General features: G+C 37.0%; 1 protein-coding gene across 6 annotated transcripts in view; it reads left to right on the forward strand.

Moving 5' to 3' along the window:
* DENND1A (DENN domain containing 1A) overlaps positions 1-22,795 on the forward strand; it is a 491,959-nt gene that overhangs the window by 38,919 nt on the left and 430,245 nt on the right. For all 6 annotated transcript variants that reach the window (XM_036261261.1, XM_036261264.1, XM_036261259.1 and 3 more), the window contains exon 2: positions 1,642-1,712. In XM_036261261.1, coding sequence (XP_036117154.1) covers positions 1,642-1,712 — 71 coding nt within the window. The remainder of the gene's footprint in view (positions 1-1,641; positions 1,713-22,795) is intronic.

Consider the following 22,795-nt stretch of genomic DNA (forward strand, 5'->3'; position numbering starts at 1 on the left):
GACCCCAACCGGGGCCAGGGACAAACTGCAACTGAGGAATGTGCCCTTAGTGGGGACCAAATCTGGGACTATCTGGTCCGTCGACCAACGATCTAACTGCTGAGCCAAACTGGCCAGGGCTGTAGGTCTTTTTATACCCTCTGACAGGGAAAAAAGAGCACACACAAAAAATTTTTTAAGGCTTTTAAAACTTCAGTTCACTTGGTTTTATTTTGATTTTTAAGTAAGATATTCTGCTTTCGTGTCTAATTTTTAAATTATATTTGACAAGCTATATTTTATACCTTGAATTTTAGAGCTCTTTTCAGCTGTGGATACTTATTTAAAGCAAAAGCCCAAGTTTCTGTTCAATGAAGAAATGATGATCCTTCACAAGAGAAATAACTAGATTCCTGATTGACAAAATACATTTTTCTTTCCACTGCTAAGAATGTTGATGGAGTATTACCATATTTTATTGAATCTAAGATGCTATTATTTATAAGATGCACTGTTATTACATATATTGTCAAAGAGAAGAAAAATGCTGCCGTGTAGAATTGTAAGATGCAGTAGAGTGTAAGAAATACGAAAATATGGGGGGGAAAGTTCATCTTAGAATCAATGAAACAGAATTTGAGTGACAGGAGGTGTGAATTCTGGAAACTTTGCCTCAGGTTCCTCACCTGTATGGTGATGATAATGCCTGATGTACCTGCTTCCTGGAATTATAATAAGAATGAAATGAAATAAATGAGGTAGTTATTTTGAAAACTGGAATCTACTGGGTAAATTCAAAGTATTTATTTGATCAAAATTAAGCCTTAGATCTGATTAGGAAATTCAGAAAGTGTCTTCTTTGAGCTTTGTTGTCAGGTTTAAAATAGAATTCATTTTAGACATTTGAATATATAACATTTCTTCTGCTGAATGATTTTTATTCAATCTGGAAATAATATCTTTTTATTATAGTTTTGGAATCAAAGAGAAAGAGAAAATGCAAAGAAATATAACCCTGATGTTCTCATCACTTAGAATTAACTGTTAACATTCTGTTAGTGCTGTGATCTTTTAAAAACTTATTATGAAATATTTATGACATAAAAAGGTAAAAAGATATAATAATGAACATTCATATACTTGCAATTGCTAATACAGGTGAAACCCCCTGTGTGGGAATAGTCTTACATTTAGATTAGGATCCTGTCTCATAACAGCTTAGTGAGACAGGATACTGTTTCTCTTGTTTCAGTCTTAAAACCTGTAAATAAGCAAGTTAACTTCATTATATGAGTGTGTTATCCTGGAATATGAGGGAGGCTACTTTGTGCTAGTGTTGCCTTACTTTGAGTTCCTCGGAATTCTATGTGTGGTTTTGAAGATCCAGCTGTGTAAATTGGAGATGTAACATCTGTAAAAGTGTAATAATGGCTAGCCAGTTATTGGCCAGACATTGTACCCAGACTGTGTGTGTGTGTGTGTGTGTGTGTGTGTGTGTGTTAAGTTTCACAATAATTTTTCTGGTTAGGTGTTTTCATTTTATAAATTAGGTAGGCATGGTTCAGAGAAGTTGAATAACGTGTCCAAAGTTCCACAGCCTACATGTTCTATAAGCATGCTGCCTCAATCCTTATCAGTAATCATGGTTTGTTTCTTTTGTAGGCAAAACCCAGAGACCACGTTTGAAGTGTATGTTGAAGTGGCCTATCCTAGGACAGGTGGCACTCTTTCAGGTATTTGCATGTTTGATTACAATTCAGAAAGTTTGTTTATTGTATGAGATAGCTATGCACATGGGATAATATGTGATTATTCTAAACTGTTATTTATCTTGAAGTATGTTTCAATGTCTTTCCATTTTATTTGTGCTCACACCATCATAAGCACAGTGAACAATTTAAGTTAAGAGTCCTGCCATAACAGGCTTGAAGTACAGCTTTATTGTAAAAATTAGGTTTTGCTTTGTACTTTTCACAGATACCTAGAAGTCAACTATTTAGTAGGAAATATTGTCACCTTGCTAGTGAGGTAGGCTTAGAATTAGGTTATAAAATAATACAAGGGATTATTTATATACATATATGTAACATATTAAGGGATATAATAATAAGGGAAATCTTTGTTACTAAACTGGAAGAGCTTTGAAATGGATTTAATTTAGTAAATTTTGTTTGCTGGTGAAAGAGTGTTGGATATTATTTGAAGGAAACACCTTCTCTGGCTTTTGCTTTTGGACTAATTTGGATATGTATTCCTGGATGACAGGGTCTAGATAAGGTTAGAGTCTCTTGTGCAGGCTGAGTGTATCACTTTTTGACCTAAAATCCTTCTTGGTTAATGAGAAAAAAGATAACCTCATGACCCATTGTTCTTTTTCTTGGTGTCTGAGAGAGTGATACATTTGCCAGAGATAGGTTAGGGAGCAATTCTTGGTCCACACACACTAACAGTTGCATATATTATTTGGTGTTTAGGGAGAGTGAACTTACTTGGATTAGACACTTGGAGTAATTAGGATTTTAATGGTAGTTATACCCTTAATTGGCTATATTTTCTATTTCATTATTGAATTAGATTGTAATACTCATAAAAATAGCTACTTTTATTCAGTTTGTCTTGTCCTACTTGCTTGACATATATAGTCAGTCCTTACAATGCAGCCCTTAAAGATAGTTGGGTGGCATCTCCATCACACCTATGAGAAAACAGAATCTGCGAGAGGTCAAATAACTTACCAAGGTCATATAGCTACTGTGTGGCTCAAGTCCTTTTCACTTTGCTGCACTGCCTTCTTGAGGACAATGACCACAATATACACATCTCTCTTTGTCATCTGCGGGGCTTTGCACACCAGGGCTTTCATCAATGTTTGTTAAAATGATTGAATTACTCCAAATATCAAAAGTGAGATAACTGTACTCCACTTTTTGGATTATCTAACAAAGGTGTGAAACATGTACAACTGTGAAACATGTACAACATGTATGGTTGTTCTAGAAGTAGAATGTTAACACCCCTGTTTAGTTATGCCCCTTACTGTGCAAACTGCTGGACTGGGGGAGGTTACTCGGTGTATGTGAGCAGCACTTAACCTATGGATGTTCCAGAGTAACCGTTTGATGATGGCTGTGATTTGACAGATGCATTTTAAGGATAAACTTTTTGCTTATTTCTATATTTGCTAATGTTTCTCCTTTCATTGGGTCTAGGACTCCCCCTCCCCCAAAGTTAAAATGAAATTTTGGGGGAATATGAACAAAATTTGAAAAATGCAAATAAGATGGAAGAATGAACAAAACGAAGTCTTTATCTTATCCTTTTATCCCAGTCATCTGATTCCTGTGCCCTTCCTGCAGACAACTACTTTCTTGTTGAATTCTTTAGTATATTTTTAAAACCTTTTTATTTTGAAAATATATTTTTAAATGTCTTTATTGATTTTTTAGAGACAGAGAAAGGGAGAGAGAGATAGAGACATTGATGTGAGAGAGAAACATCGATCAGCTGCCTCCTGCATGCCCCCTACTAAGGACTGAGCCGGCAACCTGGTCATGTACCCTGACCAGGAATCAAACCAGGACCTCTCAGTCCATGGGACGACGCTCAATTCACTGAGCTATACGGCCAGGCTGAAAATACTTTAAAAGATAAATGTTACAAGGATAGTCAAGTGCATATACCCTTTTCTTAGATTCATCAATTGTTATTTTTTGGCCATATTTACTTTACCTACACATACATATTATTTTTGCTGACCCACTTGAGAATAAGTTGCAGACATTGTGACCTTTCATTCCTAAATTCTTCAGAATGTATCTCCTAAGAATAAGGACATTTTCTTGCATAACTGTAGTATAGTTATTGAGATAAGAAAATTTAATGTTGATGTAATGTCAGTTGTTCATATTTAAATTTAACCAGTTATCCCAATGGTGTTCTTTATAGCATTTCCCCCTTTGATCCAGAATCTAATTCAGGATTATGCACTCTATTTAGTTTCGTTCAGTATGGAATAGTTTTGTGGCTTTTCTTTACCTTTTATGACATATTTTTGAGGATATTAGTTTGTTTTGTAGAAAGTCCATGGATTGGATTTGATTGTATCCTGAGATTGGATTCAGGTTATAGGATTTTTGGCAAGAGTATCTAGAACATGATATTGTGTATCATATCAGCAGGCAGATGATGTCAGTCCCATTATTTGTGGAAAAGTACATACAACTTTTTTTTCTTTATTGATTTTAGAGAGAGAGGAAGGGAGAGAGAGAGAGAGAGAGAAACATCGATGAGAGAGAATATCGATTGGCCGCCCCTGCATGTCCCCAACTGGGGAGTTGGCCCACAACCTGGGCATGTGCCCTGACTGGGAATTGAACTGGCGACCTCTTGGTGCATGGATCAGTGTTCAACCACTGAGTCACACTGGCCGGGCAGTATATACAACTTTTATGTACAGTTTCACAAATAATTATAAAGTGAGTACCCATGTTACTGCTGTGTAGGTTAAGAAATGTGTTGCCTGATTCTAAGGAAATCCTGTTCCTGCCAAGAGGGATCCCTGTCCTGGCCCTGTGCTTTAGAGGGCCCTGCTTTGGCTCTTTTCCATGGGGCAAGGAGTCTGTGAGGCCTCTGGGACATGCCCACTTGGAGCCTGAATCCTTCCACCCTAGACCATGCTTTTGAGTACCTAGGATCTCAGAATTTCGTGCCCAAATGGCCTAGAGCTTGTGTAAGTCTCTTCCTGGGGTCCATCTTTCTGAGGGTAGGCTGAGCTGCTGGTATATACACCCCTAGGCCCATGGAATGGCCTAAGGGTGGCTGTTTACAGGGAGTAGTAATGGGATAGAGCTTGGACTTGTGAATGGAGGTGATGGTGTGCTTGGGTGCGAGCTCCTTGGCAATATGGGGTAGAGAAGGGGGCTGTGGAAGTGGGCTAGTGGCCAGTTTTCCCTGCACCATCAGGTTTCCACATGGAACTCTAAGCATCTAGAAATTCTCAGTATGAATTTCGTCTTCTAGGCAGATAAAGGCATATTTGTCGTGATAGGAGAGTGGAACATATTTTATTTCATAGTTTGTAAGCTGTCATATTGGTATATGGACCTCTGTTTGTACTGTTGCCTGTAAATGTTAGAAATAGGTTTGGCCAGCACCCCAGAAGTCACTCTCGTTCTTTCTCCAGAGGTAACTACTATCCTGACTCTTACGAGAATAGTTTTTTTTTCTTTGTAGTTTTAATACATAAGTATACCTCCTTGAAAAATATAATTTAGTAGAGCCTGTTTCTGAATTTTATAGAAATAGAATTATTTTATGTGTAGTTTTGCTGCTTTAACATTCAAGATGGTATTTGTAAGGGTCCTCCATATTGTGTGTAGCTGTAGTCATTCATTTTCACTATAGGGTTATATCACAATTCATTTGTCCATTCTGCTTTTGAAAATCTCTGAAGTTGTTCACAGTTTTTGGCTCTTGCAAGCAGTGCTGCTGTATCCTTCTTATACGTGAATCCTGGTGCTCGTAAACACATTTCCATGGGATAGATACTGTACTTGATGACTGGATCATGCTAAACTGTTTTTTAGAATTGATTGTGTTTGTCTACACTACTTTCAGCATTTGGTAGTCCAGTGCTGTACTACTTCATCAGTCCTTGGTATAATTGGACTTTCTTTTTTTTGCCAACCTGATCACCTGCATATGCTTATTGGTGTCCTATTCAGGTTTTTTTTTTTTTTTAAGTGCATGTTCAAGTCTTCCTCATTTTTTAAATTGAGTTTTCTACCTTTTCCTTATTGATTTGTAAGAAATTATTTATATATTATGGATATTAATTATCTCCTTGTTTGTGTTACAAATATCTTCTCCTACTCTATGGTTTGTCTTTCACTCTCTTTATGGTACCTTTGATCAAAACTTAGTGATTTTCATGTAGTACAATTTATCAGTATTTTCCTACCCTACAGATATGAAGATATTTTCTTCTGAGAAATTTATAGTTTTCTTTAAATTTTTTGCCATCCACATTTAGGTCTTCAGTCTATCAAGGACTTTAGTTTTCGGTTAGATGATCAATATACAGAAAAGTTAAACTATAAATTTGATTCCTTATGATTTTATAAAATTGGGAAACAAAGCTGGTTTCCTAAGATATGCTACTCCTCTGCTTAAAAAATATTTTTATAAAAGATCACATACTTCTAAATCATACCTAAAATATTACCTCACAATAAAAAGATGACACCTGTGAGAAAAGCCAATGAGAAATATTACTAGAATTTAAAGACAATTTTTCCCCCATTGGTAACTTTTAATGTTGGTGCCACTGAAGACATGTACAGTAAACTCTCATGTGTTTTGTGCTTTGAAGAGCATTCCATGAATCCATGGAGAAGGGACATGTGATCTGTCCCTTCTGCTTAGACATTGCACCAAGACTCATGACACTGAATGGGATACCTTCCACACATTGTGAAAATAAAATTTGGGTACACAAATTGAACTCATTGTGTTGCTTACTTTCTCTGGAAATTTGTAAGCTTTCCTACTTGCTATTACCAGTGAATAAGCTGTCACTTAATATTTGGTTTTAGGTCACCTTTTGTCTACTTCTATAACCTTATTTGATTTTGGGGGGGGTTAATCTTCACCCAAAGATATTTTTCCATTGATTTTTAGAGTAGCAGGAGGAAGGGAGAAAAAGAGAGAGAAACATTGCTGTGAGAGAGATACATTGAGCAGTTGCCTCCTGCACGACCCCGACTGGGGCTGGGGATAAATCTGCAACCTAGGTATGTGCCCTTGACCAGGAATCAGACCTGTGGTGGGTCGATGCTCTAACTGCTGAGCCAAACTGGCCAGGGCTCTTATTTGGTTTTAATAAAACTTATCATATTTTCTATTTCCTGATATTATTTAATTAATTATTTTTGCCATTTCAAATGATTGCAAAGGAATCTGCCTTAAAATTAGTCTTTGTTCCTTGGACTTGCATCTCTGATCTCTGCCAAAGTATCTGAGCAAATTTAGGAATAAATCTTACTATACAGTACTAGTGTCTGGGCATAATCTTCTCTTTGAAGTTTGTTTGCATCCCCCAGAGGGATTAATTCCCTGCTGTGAGAAGGTGGGTTAGAAAGCACTGAAACTACTTTACGGGCCTTTAATTGGGGGATTTAGTATACATTTTGTTCTATAAACTTCTGTGGGAGTTTCATTCTTACAGTTTTTCTTATACTGTGGTATGTTATATTCTCATTGTAAATAAAAAAAAAATACTAAAAATTTTCTCAAGCTATTTCAGTACATATTGGTAGATTATCTTGGTGTGTTTTTTTCTATTACTATTAAATATTTAGTAGCTTGTTTTCTGACTAGATTTTGAGTACGTATAAACTTTAAAATTTTAGAAAAATTAAGAGAAAATAGTAGTGATAACTACTATTAATGTTCTGCTGTATTTATTTCCTTGTAGTCTTTTGTGCATAAGTGTGGTTAAATGAAATATATAAACTTTCCCCCCTGAACTCCTGCTATATGTGTGTTTTTCTTGCTCCCTCCCCAGATTAATTACTGCTTTTCTTAAAATTATTAATATAACGTTGTAAAAGTCATTTCAGTTGCTGTAAATTTTGTATTATGTTTATGAGCTATATTTACTTATAATTGAATCTTTAGATCATCTCCATAGTTCTCTTGTAGATAAGCCAATGAACATCTTTGTGTCTGATGCTTGCTATTTAGATATGTGTTTTTAATGCTTTAAAAATAAGTTGGATTGCCCAGGTGGTATGGGTCACTGGTTGAGCATTGACCCATACAGCAAGAGGTCACCAGTTTGATTCCCAGTCAGGGCACATGCCCAGGTTGTGGGCCCAATCCCCAGTGGAGGGCATGCAGGAGGTGGCCAGTCGATGTCCTCTCTCATCATGTTTCTATCTCTCTCTCCCTCTCCCTTCCTCTCTCTCTAAAATCAATAAAAAATATTTAAAAAATAAAAAGAAGTTGGATAAAAATGTCTTTTAGAGAGAGGAAGGGAGAGAGAGAGGTAAAAACATCAATGTGAGAGACATACATCAATCAGCTGCCTCCTGCACCCCCTTTTCTGGGGACTGATCCCACAACTCGGGCATGGGCCCTGACCAGGAATTGAACTGGGACCTCTCAGTTCATGGGACAATACTCAATCCACCGATCCATACCGGCTGGGCAGAAGTTGGATCATTTTGAGTACTGTACATCTTTAATCTACTTTGTCCTACATTTTTTTTAATGCTTTCTTTTTTTCTGCTGCGTCCCATTTTGTATACTTTAATCTGTGTATTTGTTCAAGAACACACCTTCATTACATAGGAATCCCAGAAAACCAATATAGCCATCTCAAATTGTGAAAGCTCTCAAAGCTGAGGTTAGTCTGTGTGACTGAAGGTCTCAGAAGAGGGTGCTCTTTCAAGAGGGATGAGTCTGCCCGATGCCATGATCACATGATACTGCCCATGCTGAAACTCTGAATGCATTTCAAACACAAGTGTCTCATTTCAGCTGGCATCTCTGAGCCTGCTGTGGGCACTGTTCTTGGCCAGCCGCTTAGCACTGGGAGAGTGGCAGCATCAGGTTCTCAAGGCTTTTTGGCAAACCAGCTTCCTCCTGTGTCAGCTCCCATTCCATCGTTTTTAATGCACTAGTCCAACAGCCACTTTATAAAAAGTGCATAGTCCAGTTGAGAAACTCTTGTGTGAACTCTGTGAAAGGAGTGCTCTGGACATGGTGCTGTGGTTAGATGAGATTTCCAGCTACCTTGGTGTTATGCAGTAACCTTAAAAAAAACAAAACAAAAAAACCTTGCCTTTAAAATCTCACTTGACTATCTGTTTACATTTCTATATTGGCAGTACCATGAAGAAAACTCAGTTTTGGCCAACTTAAGATATTGAAAGCCAGATTTGCTATTCTGAACTTTCGCTTTCGCTTTACAGGACTCTAATTCCAGGAGCTTTGCCTGAATCTGTGATCACAGTGGATGTTCAACATTATTAGATACATTTTAAAAAAAAATTGACTTTACTAATAACAATTTATGCTGTCTCTTTAGAAGTGGAATGGATGGGGGGGGGAGTCCTTTTGACAGTTGTTTTACTTTAGATTAAAATATTCTTTTTTTTTTTTTATCCTCACCCGAGGACATTTTTCCATTTTTTGTTCAGATAGAGTGGGAGGGAGAGAGAGGAAGAGAGAGAGCAAAACATCGACGTGAAAGGGACACATCGAGTGGCTGCCACCTGCACGACCAACCAGGACCGGGGACAAACTGCAACTGAGGTACATGCCCTTAGCGGGAACTGAACCTGGTCTCTCTGGACCGCAGGCTGACGCTCTAACCGTTGAGCCAAATGGCCAGGGCAGATTAAAATATTCTTAGAGGAAGTAACTAAATTTATAGTCTTGTTTCTTTTCAATAATAATAATAATAATAATAATATAAATCACAGCAAACTTTTTTCCTGTTTCTAAAGCATGAAACTTAGGGGCCATCTCAATATAAATTACAATGTAGGAGAGGCTCCAAATTTTTGGTAATTCATGACAGTGTGGTTCTTCTTGTTGTGTTTGTAGTTCAGTGTTAGGCCTCTGGCCGTCTTGGTGGACTGCTTGCTGATCTACTAAATGATAAAATCCATGTGAGCAGCAAGTTTGTTGATCGAAAAAAAAAGTTATTCCCTCAAAATGCCAATCTCAGAACCTCATTATCTTAACTATAAAATGGGGGCCATATGCCCTAGCTGGTTTGGCTCAGCGGTTGGAGCGTTGGCCTATGGTCCAGAGAGACCCAGGTTCGGTTCCCGCTAAGGGTTGCAGTTTGTCCCCGGCCCTGGTTGGGTCGTGCGGGTGGCAGCCACTCGATGTGTCCCTTTCACGTCGATGTTTCGCTCTCTCTCTTCCTCTTTCTCCCTCCCGTGCTATCTGAACAAAAAATGGAAAAATGTCCTCGGGTGAGGATAAAAAAAAAGGGGGGTGGCGCATAGTAATACCTACTTTATTCAGTTGAAAGGATTAAATAGGATTGCATGGCATAGGACATAGAAAGTCCTTAGTAAATGGAAGCTATTGTTAAATGGAAGCTATTGTTATTTATAACTTGTTTTAAAATATTTTATTTTTTAGAGAAGTTTTAGGTCTATAGTAAAATTGGGAGTAAGATGCAGAGATTTCCCATATACTGCCTACCTCACACATGCACAGCATTCCCCACCAGAATAGTATATTTGTTACAACTGATGAACCTACATTGACACATCATAATCACCCTAAGTCCATTATTTATGCCACAGTTCCCTCTTGGTGTTGTATATTCTGTGGGTTTAGACAAATGTGTAATGACATGTGTATAGTATCATACAAAGTGTTTTCACTGCTCTAGAAATCCTCTGTGCTCTATGTATTCGTCCCTACATGTCCCCTTATCCCCTGACAAGTAAGTCACCATTGTTTTGCCTTTTCCAGAATATCATATAGGTGGAATCATACAATATGTAGCTTCTTTAGATAGCTTCTTTCACTCAGCAATATGCATTTAAGGCTACACTGTGTCTTTTCATGGCTTGATAGCTCGTTTCTTTTTAGCACTAAATAATATTCCATCCTGGATGTGCCATAATTTATCCATTCACCTAATAAAGCCCTTCTTGATTGCTTCCAAGTTTTGGTAATTATGAATAAAGCTGCTATAAACATCTGTGTGCAGGTTTTTTGTGGACATAAGTTTTCAACAACTCAGGTAAATACTAAGAAGTATGATTGCTGGATGTTATGGTAAGTATGTTTAGTTTGGTAAGAAACTGCCAAACCATCTTCCAAAGTGGCTGCACCATTTTGCATTCCCTCCAGCAATGCATGACAGTTCCTGTTGCTTCACATCTTCACCAGCATTTGGTATTGTCAGTGTTTTGGATTTTGACCATTCTAATAGTTGTTTCATGTTATCTAATTGTTTTAATTTGCATTTCCCTGATGAGATATGATGTGGAACATTTTTTTATACGCCTCTTTGATATCTGCATATCTTATTTGGTGAGGTATCTATTAAGGTGTTTGGACAATTTTTTAATTGGGCTGTTTGTTTACTTTAGAGTTTTAAGAGTTCTTCCTATATTTTGGATAATAGTTCTTTATTACATGTCTTTTGCATATACCTTCCCCCATTCTGTGGTTTGTGCTTTCTTTTCACATTGCCTTGGGTAGAGCAGAAGTTTATAATTTTAATGAAGTCCAGCTTATCAATTGTTTTTTTCAGGGACTGTGCCACTGATATTGTATCTAAAAAGCTATTATTATACCCTAGGTCATCTAGGTTTTCTCCTATGTTATCTTCTAAACGTCTCATAGTTTTGTGTTCTAAATTTCATTTTATGATTCTCTTTTTTTTCCCCTAAAATCCTCACCCAAGGATATTTTTACATTTATCGTCAGACAGAGTGGGTGGGAGAGAGGGAGGGAGAGAGAGAAAGAGAGAGAGAGAAAAGCATCAATGTGAGAGAGACACATCGATTGGTTGCCACCTGCATGATCCCAACAGGGCCGGGGACAAACCACAACTGAGATATGTGTCCTTGGCTGGAATCAAACCCAGGACTCTGGTCCTTGGTTCAACACTCTAACCGCTGAGCCAAACTGACCAGGGCTTGTGATCTATTATGAGTTCATTTCTGAAAAGATGTAAGGACAGACTGTGTCTAGATTCAGATTTTTGCATATTTATTTCCATTTGTTCCAGTACTGTATGTTCAAAAGACTGTCTTTGCTCCATTGTATTGCCTTTGCTCATTTGGCAAAGATCACTTCACTATATTTATTTGGGTTTATCTCCAGGCTTTTTTTTGATCCACTGTCTGTTCTTTCACCTGTACCATCCCATGTTGGTTTCCGTAGCTTCATAATAATCTTGAAGTCAGTTAATGTCAGTCCTCCGATATTCTTCTTCTTCTTCAATATTGTATTGACTATTCTGGGTCTCTTGATTCTCTGTGTAAACTTTAGAATCAGTTTGACAATATACACAAAATAATTTGCTGGTATTTTTATTGTAATTACATTTAATCTATAGATCAAGTTGTGAAGAACTGACATATTGACAATATTGAATCTTCTTATCTATGAACATGGAATATCTCTCCATTTATTTAGTTCTTTGATTTTGTTTATTAGAGTTTTGTGTTTCTCATATAGTTCTTGTATATATTTTTGTTAGATCTATATCAAAGTAGCTGTTATTTTAAATTATATTATTTTGTGTAAGGCAAGAGTTCATATCTATGTAGAACTCTGCTGTTCAGCAATTGTTCTCAAGCTAACACAGTTGAAAAGTGGGAAGTAAAACTAACTAACCAAATTAGATTTTTCAGAATCCATGCATTCAAGCTCAAATCCTTTATTCATGGGAAAGCCCTTAGCGTATACCCTACAGGCTTTGGTTTGCCCTGAGGATTTTTCTGTATTATATTGCTCAGCATAGTTACTGATCATGTTGATGACATTAAATCATTGTATTAATCAGGATTCCCTTTGCTGTAAGTCGCAGAGCCAATGAAATCTGGTTTGAGCAAAAAAGGGAATTTATTGGCTCTCAATACTGAGAAATAAACCTGGCTTTGAGTTTTGCGGGATCCAAGTGTTATATTTTCAGAGATTTGTCATCTCTTTATCTCTTTTTTGTCTTCTGTATTGGGTTAATTTTGGAGCAAGTGCTCCTTATACAGTGGCAAAGAGATGGCTACTAGAAAATCTAGTTTTATATTCTACCACTTTAGTTATCCAAGTGGAAAAAGAGTGTCTCACATTATTTTGAACCATAGTCCCAAGGGTAATTGTACCAGGCCCCATTTGGGTCATAGGCCAATCTTTGAATCACTCACCATAGTTCTGAGTTGGGTGACTCTGAGCTGTTGACTGGGGGATGAGGGAGGATGTGTGTGAGGGCGTATGTTCAGTGCTATTTGGATTCTATAACAGAATGGGCGGGGCAGTTTCTCAGGGTAAAATCTGATGCTGTCACCAGAAGAAGGAAGAATGGATGCTAGCAGCCAAAACATGTCTGTTGCAGTCATTAAGACAATGTTGTTATTGTTTTTTAATCTTCATCAGAGGATATGTTTTCTATTGATTTTGAGAGAGAGAGAGAAACATCAATGTGATAGGAGACATTGATTGGTGCCAGGAATCAAACTAGCAACCCAGGTACGTTCCCTTGACTGGGAATTGAACCCATGATCTTTCAGTGTACAGGCTGATGTATACTACTAACCACTGAGTAACATAGGCCAGGGTGATCAAGATAATATATGTATATGTGTGTGTGTGTGTATATATACATACACACACACACACAAACACATACACACACACACACACACACATATGTATATATATATTTTGATCCTCACCAGAGGATACTTTTCCATTTATCTTCAGATAGAGTGGGGGGGGGGGGGAGGGAAGACATCGATGTGAGAGAGAGAGACATCGACTGGTTGCCTCCTGCACAACCTCAACCAGGGCTGGGGATCGAACCACAACTGAGGTATGTGCCCATGACCTTAATCGAACCCGCAACTCATTGGTCCACAGGTTGATTGTCTAGCTGCTGAGCCAATTCAGCCAGGGCAAGATATTTTTTTATTCAAAATAGTCTTTTCAAAAAAAGCATTATGATGTATAATCTAGTTTGGAAAGATTTATAACCAAAATGATTAAGTTTTAATACTTAAAAAAATGTAGGTCTTCAGCTTTCTCAAAAACTGCCATATAAGCTTGATTTCCCCAGAATGCTACATGACTGAGGTCTTATTATCATACATCTAATTCTTAGTTAGAGTTCTATAATCACTTATTCTTTGAACACTCAGTTTAGGTTCATCACTGAGCTGGACTCTATGGAAAGTGGAGTGCAAGCTTTATAAAACAGGAACTGGACCTCTGTTTTAAATGCTTAGGAGATTTTTTTTTGGTTAAACCTTTAGGAAATTGTATTCTAGCTTTTGAACTTCTTTTGGTATTATTTCACAACACATTTTGCATTCCCTGCTTTATGTTATATTGAAAACATGTACTCCGCTCAAAAGCTTTTATTAGAAAAAGAAAGCTCTACTGAAGATGTCACTGTGAGCTTGCTTTGCCCAGCAGGAAACTTTAATAAATTGTTTGATTTAAAGACAGTTTTCTTACCTTTAATGTGTTCTTAGGCATTAGAATTTTATGCTATCACAAAGCCTTATTTGAAGAGAAAATAAATGCAGATGAATTGTCTAGATTGTAACAATGTCATTAAGTATCTTCAGGGATAATTAGTAATAAAAACAATGTAATAGAAAGACTGTAGGGTTTGACATCAACTTTTTTTTCCCCCATTCACTAATTGTTTGACCTTGGGAAAGTTATTTAAACTGAATTCTAATTTACCCAGTATTTAAATGGGACTTATATCTATTTGGCAGGCTGTTTTGTAATATGTATTAAAATACCTAGTACTGAAACTGGTACAGATTAGGCATTCTTGTGGTGACTTAACTCAACATCATCCTTTGGTGAAAAACAAACAAACAAACAAACAAACAAAATCAAACTTCAAATCAAAACTAAACAATAAAACTTCCTGCAATTGTGATTTTGTTAAGAGATTAAATCTTTCTGATATAGAATTAATTTAAATTCCTTTTTTTTTTTTTATTCTCACCCAAGGACTTTTTTTTTTTTTTTGCATTTATCTTCAGATAGAGTGGGAGGGAGAGAGGGAAGAAGAGAGAGAGAAACATCGATGTGAGAGAGACACATCGAGTGGCTGCCACCCACACTACCCAACCGGGGCTAGGGACAAACTGCAACCGAGGTACGTGCCCTTAGCAGGAACCGAATCCAAAACTCTCTGGTCCACAGGGCCAGTGCTCTAACCACTGAACCAAACTGACCAGGGCTTAAATTCCTTTTTGAAAGAGTTCAAATACTAGAATAATAGTGAGGTGAAGATGTGAAACTTTCTTGATGAATAGAAAACTGAATGACTAATTTTCTTTTTCAGAAAATGTAAGATTAATTCTGAGTTTCTTCAAGAAACACATTTTGGACACATGGGTAATTTTAAATGATCAACTTGTATATTTTCTTCCTTCACTCACATGTTACAACTAAACTTAAATAAAAACCTAATGATTAATCCTCAGTTACCAGAAATTTTTTTTATTTAAACTGTCTACTTGTGAGAAGAGCCAGATGCAAATAAAATAAGCTGGTATCAGAGATTTATTAAAATAGCTCATTTCTGGAATATGGTCTATAGTTAGTGTATATTTAGCCCAGTTTTCTGTCCTCAGCAGTAATCATCACTGATACTCAGAATGATGGAATTGGCTTCTAGAACATCAAAGGAAAGCATTCCATTAGTTTGTTGGGTTGTATTTACTATGAAAGAAAAATTGACAAAAGTATTTGGGAAAGATTATCTACAAAGACTGAAATGAAAAATATTTCTATCAGGGCTCTCAGTGAAGTAGAAAATTAGCTAAGCAAAACATTTAATTTATTTCTTCTTTCTACTAATAAATATTTTGTTAATAAAAGTTCCTCTTTTTTCTCCCCCCAAAACTTCAAAAATATAATTAGCAAAATCTAGTTAAGAAAGAATAGATTTCTAGAATCAGACCATCTGGGTTCAGATTCCAGCTCTACTACTTATAACATATCCCTATGTGATTTGGGGCAAATTACTTAATTCTTCTTCTTGTCCTAGTTTCCTAAACTGTAAAATGAGGATGATGATGATGATAGTGCCACATAGTATTGTTATAAAGATTAAATGAGAAAAAAATATTAAAGAATTAAGCACAAGAATGGCACAGAGTACCTCTCACTTTAAATTATCATTAAAGAAAATTAAGTTGGATTTATTTGTTTTGATCCTTCAAACTAGAAGTTGAGGATCATCAGAGATCTGAACTGGAGAAATGTCACTGTTCCTATCGTATATAGGTATTTTCCATCTGTACCCTGATAGCAGGGCATTGGGAAAGGATCTAAGGCAGTTCTAGGCCCAGGGCCTTTGGAAGGCTTGACTAGGTTTCTTTCTTGCCTCCAGCAGCCCCAGCAAATCCAGTTTAAATTTTTTAAAAGTTCTTCGTCCCTGGGGTGGACCCTGGAATAAGCTAACCTATTTTTTCTTGTGTTTGCTGAATGAGGATTGAGTTGACTCAGGTTTTATTTGGGTTTCTGTGGATCTGCTGCAGAATCAAGGCTCAAGTCTAGACCCAATTTAAGTTGAGATTTGTGGCTGACTCCTACTACATTTTCCCTTTTGTTTTTTAGAAGGAAATTTTTCTATCTCACTTTATCTGTACAGCAACATTTCTTACAAGCCTGTTGTATGATAGATGCTGGGGTGGGGTTCATTCTAGACAGAAGGCAAAGCATTTGCGAAGCCCTGGAGGAATGGTTTATTTTTCTTCTTATTAATAAAAAATGGGACTTTTTTAAGATTATGATCAGCTTGAGGGACCCTATGCAATCATGATTAGTTCCACATGGGCAGAGATCTTTGCTTACTTAGTTCACTGTTAATGTCCCCAGCACCCAGAACAGTGTGTGGTACCTGGTAGACACTCAGTATTTGTTGGACACATGAATGAGGTGACACAATTCCAACTGATTGCAGTGAATATTGGTATTTTAATTAGTTTCTACAGTTTTATTGTTGATAAATGTCTTATTTCTAATAGGTTGAATGGCTGCTTAATTTGCTATATTATTCTTCTTTGTCTTTTTTTTTTTTTTTTTTACCGGAAGTCCTTGGGTAGAACTTTGGGAAAGCATTTATGTTAGAAGCAAAAGTAATCGTGCAGTTTTATCTCCAGCGGTTTTTCGGGAAGATATTTTTTAGCCTTTTCTATGAGCAGATGTGCTCAGGATGAAAATTTAAAGGAAGGCATGCTCACATTTGTCTCAGTAGGCAAGGAATGCCTTTTCCTCTCCATTTAGTAAGTGTCCATCAGACTTCCCAGAGTACAATGAGGCTTTTACCCCAGGCCCAGCAGCCCATACTTTTTGCATTTTAGGCTTTTTCTGCCACCCCTGGGAAACTACCTGGTGGTCTGGCATCATGGGAATTTGTTTCACTAAAAGCTCATTCCTAACCCTTTTCTCTAGCAGAAGCAGTGGGTGTTGTGTGGATAGAGCTCTGGACTTGGGTCTGAAATATGGCTCTGTAACTGATAGCTATCTGACCTTGGAGAAGTTACTGATCTTTTTCTTGAGTTTTCTTATTTGTAAATATGAGTTTGATAATGCTTATCTTTTAGGGTTGCTGTGAGGGTTAAAAAATATTAACTATAACATAATTAACATGTCTAGTTAGTTGTTGTTTTTTCTTCTGTCACATCAAATCATTGTTTTTCACTGTTTCAGCCTGTATTATTTTTCATAGCTTGGAGGACTATAGAGTCTTTGAAATGCTTGATGATACTTTTCTGTGTGTGTGTGTGTGTGTGTGTGTGTGTGTGTGTGTATGTATATATATGAAGCAATGTGGGGGTTTGTTCATGTATTTACAAAGATCCAGAAAAGCTACTTAAAAAAAAAAAACACCTCATATTCTTAATTAAAACGTTTTTCAGAGTATGAGCTTAAAGTGAGGGTCTTTCAAGACAGTTTCTATGCCCATACACAGCTTCCTATAGATGGTACAACGTGTTTGTGTTTGCATGTTGGGGTGTGTGTATAGCATGTGTTTGTGTTTGCACACGCATGAGAGAGAGAGAGAGAGGAAGGAGGAAGGGGGGATGAGAATAAAAATATATGTGTGGCGAAAGATATTTTAGCCCGCTTTTGTAACTTTAGCTTTGCTATGCAATGTGCCAAAAGTTATTTCTCCCCAGGGAGGGTCTTTTTCAGTGGTTTGTGAAGGCAGCATAAATTCTCACTTGGTGTTCAAGGAAGATGGTAATGCAATTTAGTACAACCAAAGTATTTTTTTTTTAACTTGTTAGAAACCAAAATGGGATTGCAATGGCAAAGTTGTCAGCGCACTCAAGTTTAACAAGTGTTCGAAGGATTAGTAAAGGAAATGTAGTTTACTCTGCAGCTTTTATGACAAAGAATTTAAAAGGTTTTGCTCTAAGCCCCACCATGTGTTTTTTCCTTTTCTCTAAAACATACCTCTAAGTTGAAAAGAGAGATGAATCTCTTAGGGAGAAACTATTAACTCTGAGGGAGTTTATCTTTGTTTGAGAGGAAGCAGAGCATTTACATTTGAATTGACTCTGAGTGTAGCTTGTGCCCTAATCTTGTTCCTCCTAGAAGTTGGTGAGGAGTTTAAGTACTTCCTACTTGTGTTCTGGTCCTTGTAGTGCTGTCCTAATTTCCTTGGGGATCATAAATTTCCTAACTCAAAGTAAGCAAACTGCAGAGACACTGTGTATTGGCTTTGCATGGAAATGATTTCTGTAGTTGTCACCATCACGTAAGTAGGGCCACTGGCCAGAATTGTCTCATTTTTACAGCACTGATTTAACACACTAAAAAATAGTATACAAAAAGTAAAATATTACAGGAAATTTGAAAGAGAAGGAATAAAATCACCTCCATCAGTCTCACTCTAAAGTTTTGAATATTCCCACTTGACGTAGTTGCAGTTGGTGTACAATTTCAAATGAAAAAATGTAAGACCTTAATGTTTATTGTAAACATTTTAATCTGTTTTGAATGTCCCATCACACTCTTACAGTTTGATGAACCAGTTCCATATTACTACACATATACATTCAGCCCTTTAAAAAATAAAACATATTAATACTACTCTCAAGTTTGTGGATTTTTGTGAACAAGATTTGGTATTGCCTTTTGTTGTTTTTGGGGGGGGTTACGTGGGGGAGGGGTTGGGAGAGGCAGGTAGAAGGACAGAGAGGGCTGAGAAAGGCTGTGTCAAAGGTGAACTGTTACAGATGGAAATATTTTTCTAAGTCCAAAATTTGTCAGAAGCCTTACATTGAGCCATTTCCTGAGGTTAAAAAGTACTGTTGTATTCATATTATGCTCTATGATGAATTAATGTACCATTTCTTTAAAACAATTAGTTATATTTTAGGGATTCTTAGGTTGTTTTTGAGGCCTGCTTCTATCACAGATTAGGTTTTACTTTCTTATTTTACATTGAGGGGCACTCATAGTGGATTTAGGTCATTTTAACCTAAAGAGAGTAGAAACCATCTACCTAAAAGACTTGTTGGTGGGAGAAATTCTTTGTATTTGCTCTCATGTCTTATTAGACAGCTGTGTCCTGGATATTGGAGTTAGCTTTTGTAGCAGCTGTGAAGTCCTCACCTTACATTAAATGTTCCAGTGGAAATTTGTTTCTGTGACTTGGGACTGTCATTCAAACCCACCCCAAAGAAATGGGGTGTGTATAATACTTCATGGCTGTCAGATGAAGAAATCCTGTTGAAGCTATGGTTTAATGAAACCCCATGGTCTATTTTTTTTTTTCTCTTCAATTTAAAGGAATTAGTAAGTTAGGGGGAGGTAGGTTATATTTGTTCCTTAGAGATTGGGACAAGAATCTTGCCTTTGCTGAAAGAGCTTGTGTAGTAAGAGACTGGCTTGAAAACGATTTGCCTGGCATTTGCACTGGGTGTATTTGGAAAGGAAAGCCTCTTTGCATTGTGCATTTAAAAAAGTGTCTGTAAGCACGCTTAGAAAAGGGCAGCATTTGCTGGTCTTGGCTGTCAATGTCTTGCTGCTACTAACTGTGTTTAACCAGAAAGGGAAACTCAGAGTAGAAAAAGTCTCACTCCCAAGACTTTACAAGAAAACCCCTCTTTGTTGATTTATATATATATATTTTAAAGGAGCTTGACATCTTCATCAAGTTCACAGTGGGCTTGCTTTGTTTGCTTTCTCTTGAATGCTTGATAAGATTTTTCTTCTATTGTTTTGTGCAGCAAGAACAGATCTTTCCATGGCTGGGGTGGGTTTTTTGTAAATCCACAATATGGTCATTGTCTGGTGGTGAATAATTGTGGCTGCTTTTTGTACAACCAGAACTAAGGCTTTGGCTGTGAACAGATTCCTTCTTAGCGTGAAAAGGGACTAATCCATGTAAATACAGCCCCAAAATAAAGCTTTACAGAAAAAGGGGAAGGCCGCTAAGCAGGAGGGCACAGGTCAGCAATTTAACCTTTAACCTAACAAATAAGAAGCATGAAAGTTCCAGAATTGGTTTACAAAAGAAAGCTCCTGTGATCTGTCAGTTTTTCTTTTCAGGAGGGAACTGGGTGAGAGATCTGACTGACAGCTAGTGCCTTTTAACTGCAGACTGAAATTAACTGCCAAATTGAAACTTGAATATTTGAAGGAGAATTTTTCTTAAATAAATTGAGATGGCAGAATAGGCTGCAAAAGCATTGGTCAGGGGCTTACATGGGATTTTTACCCTTGAAGAGGGGGCATAGGCATTGGACTGGCCTACTGTGAAGATCCCTTCCAAGTTTAATAGAGTCTGTGGTCTGACTCTTACCAGTCAAATTAGACATGAACTTTGCAGTTTAAGGCCAGATGAAACTCTTTCCTTTTTTCTAGTATTATCACTGATACCCTTTTTAGACCTTTCAGCCTTCGTAAATCAATTGTAGCCTTTACTAAAGATTTGTTAAGAGCTTTTTGTAAATGTAATTAATGTGTTTTCCACAAAATAGCTGTCTTGAGATTTCATAATATGTACAACTTTTACGACTTAGCGCACTATTAGAAACTCTATTGTGCCACGCAGAGCACCGTAAAGCAGAGGACACAGGCTTTCTTTCCTGTGCTGCTGTTTTGTTCAACATGCTTAGGCAGTCAGAGCAGACACATTTGAGGAAGTTAAAGCAGCAGAGAGTGAAGCATAGGAGTTTATTAGGCAATGCAGCAGGGAAATGGGAAACTGAAAATGAGGGATTGCCTTGTTTCCTACGTAGGTTTGAAGAGTTAAGAAAATGAGGTTTGTGCTAAGCGGTACGTTTTACTTTTATGCTGTTATACTCATGTGCAAACTTTGCAAACAGTCTGTATTTATTTAATCACAACAGGTAATCTTGTTAACGAGTGTTAGTTTTTGCTTAAAGCATAATGCATCTGAAGTCAGCTGTTCTATTTCACTATAGAGAATTATGGAACTGATAAAAACTTTAATTACTGAGAATCATTCAGATTAAAAAGAAACAATGAACTAATGACTTTAAATTGAGCTCCCTGTAGATTAATAAGAATAGTAATTATAGTGTGTAACTCCATTGTGGAAACAAAGTCCAAGGGATGATTTTGTTTGTTTTTCAGTTGTCCATAATATGATTTTATAAGTTGTTTAAAACTTGTTCTTTCAAAGGGCCTACTGGCCTACCTCAGTTTCCCCAAGGTCTTTAGAGACCAGAGACAACATAATGTTGCAGATTAAAATTAGCATACAGTTAAATGGCCACTTCAATGAGCTCAGACAGGGACCCTCTTTTTCCTAGCTGATTACGATAGCCTCCTAACTGGCCTTTATGCTTTCTTTCACATTCATATTTAATGCTGTCATCTGAGTGATCTTTCAAAAGCACAGCTGAGGCCACAATACTCCCCTTCTTACACTTTTTTGTGTCCTCTTATCACCACAAGCTAAAGTCAAGCTCGTTAGCAGGGCAGATGAGGTCTTCCATGGTCTATCCCTTACCTATCCTAGCTTCATCGTAGCTCATTCCTGTCCTCCTAAATATGCATTTTCCAGTGTGTCACAACCAAATTTCATGCCATGCATGTTTTCTATTTCCATATCATATTTAGTTTCCCAAAAATGTAAAAAGTGCTGATATATTTATAAAAGGGGGATCTAATGATGATGCTTTGAAAATAACTAACATTTTATTTTTTATTAAAAAAATTTTTTTTCTTTATTGATTTTTGAGAGAGAGGAAGGGGGAGAGAGAGAGAAGGAAACATTGATGAGAGAGAACATCGATTGGCTGCCTCCTGCATGCACCCCACTGGGGATTTGGCCCACAACCTGGGCATGTGCTTTGACCGGGAATCGAACCTCCTGGTACATGGGTCAACACTCAACCGCTGAGCCACACTGGCCGGGGCATAACTAACATTTTTATAGACTTTATACTTTTTTAACAGTCCCATGTTCTTTCATTTGATCCTCACAGCAACAGTACAGAATGGGCATTGTTTTCCGAGAGGCGCTCAATAAATATTTGAATGGATAGATGAATAAATAAATGAGTGAACTACGGAGTCAGAAAGTGAGTTACAGTAAAAATTCTACTACTTATTAGCCATGTAATTTGGAAAAGTAATTTAACCTTTCTGAATCTATTTGCTAATCTATAAAGTTAAGTATGTACCAGCCTTGCTTGTCACACTAAACAGTATGAGGACTGAATGAAATGATGTACAGTAAATAAAAATGCTTTTCACACTGTGGACCCCATGCAAATGTTAGTTACTATTGTTAATATTCTTAATTTATTCCTGGCCTTATAAATGAAGCGAAAGCATTCATGGTTATAGATCTGTGTTTTAATGACTGAAAAAACATTAGAATTGTTTTATTCATATCACGTTAAGATATAAGCTTATTTTGATAGCAAACAATGGTGAACCCTTGCTTTCTTTCATAAGGAAAATGTTAGGTTTATTCTGTTAGTAAATGCCTGCAAAGGAAGCACATACTAGATGGTAAATGGGATTCAGATGCAGCATTTGGAGGCCCCTCTTTGCTGTGTGTTTTTGTTGTGTTGCCTGTCAAGGACCTTAGGGT

The sequence above is a fragment of the Molossus molossus genome, unplaced genomic scaffold, assembly GCF_014108415.1.
Source record: "Molossus molossus isolate mMolMol1 unplaced genomic scaffold, mMolMol1.p scaffold_m16_p_14, whole genome shotgun sequence".
NCBI classification, from domain to species: Eukaryota; Metazoa; Chordata; class Mammalia; order Chiroptera; family Molossidae; genus Molossus; species Molossus molossus.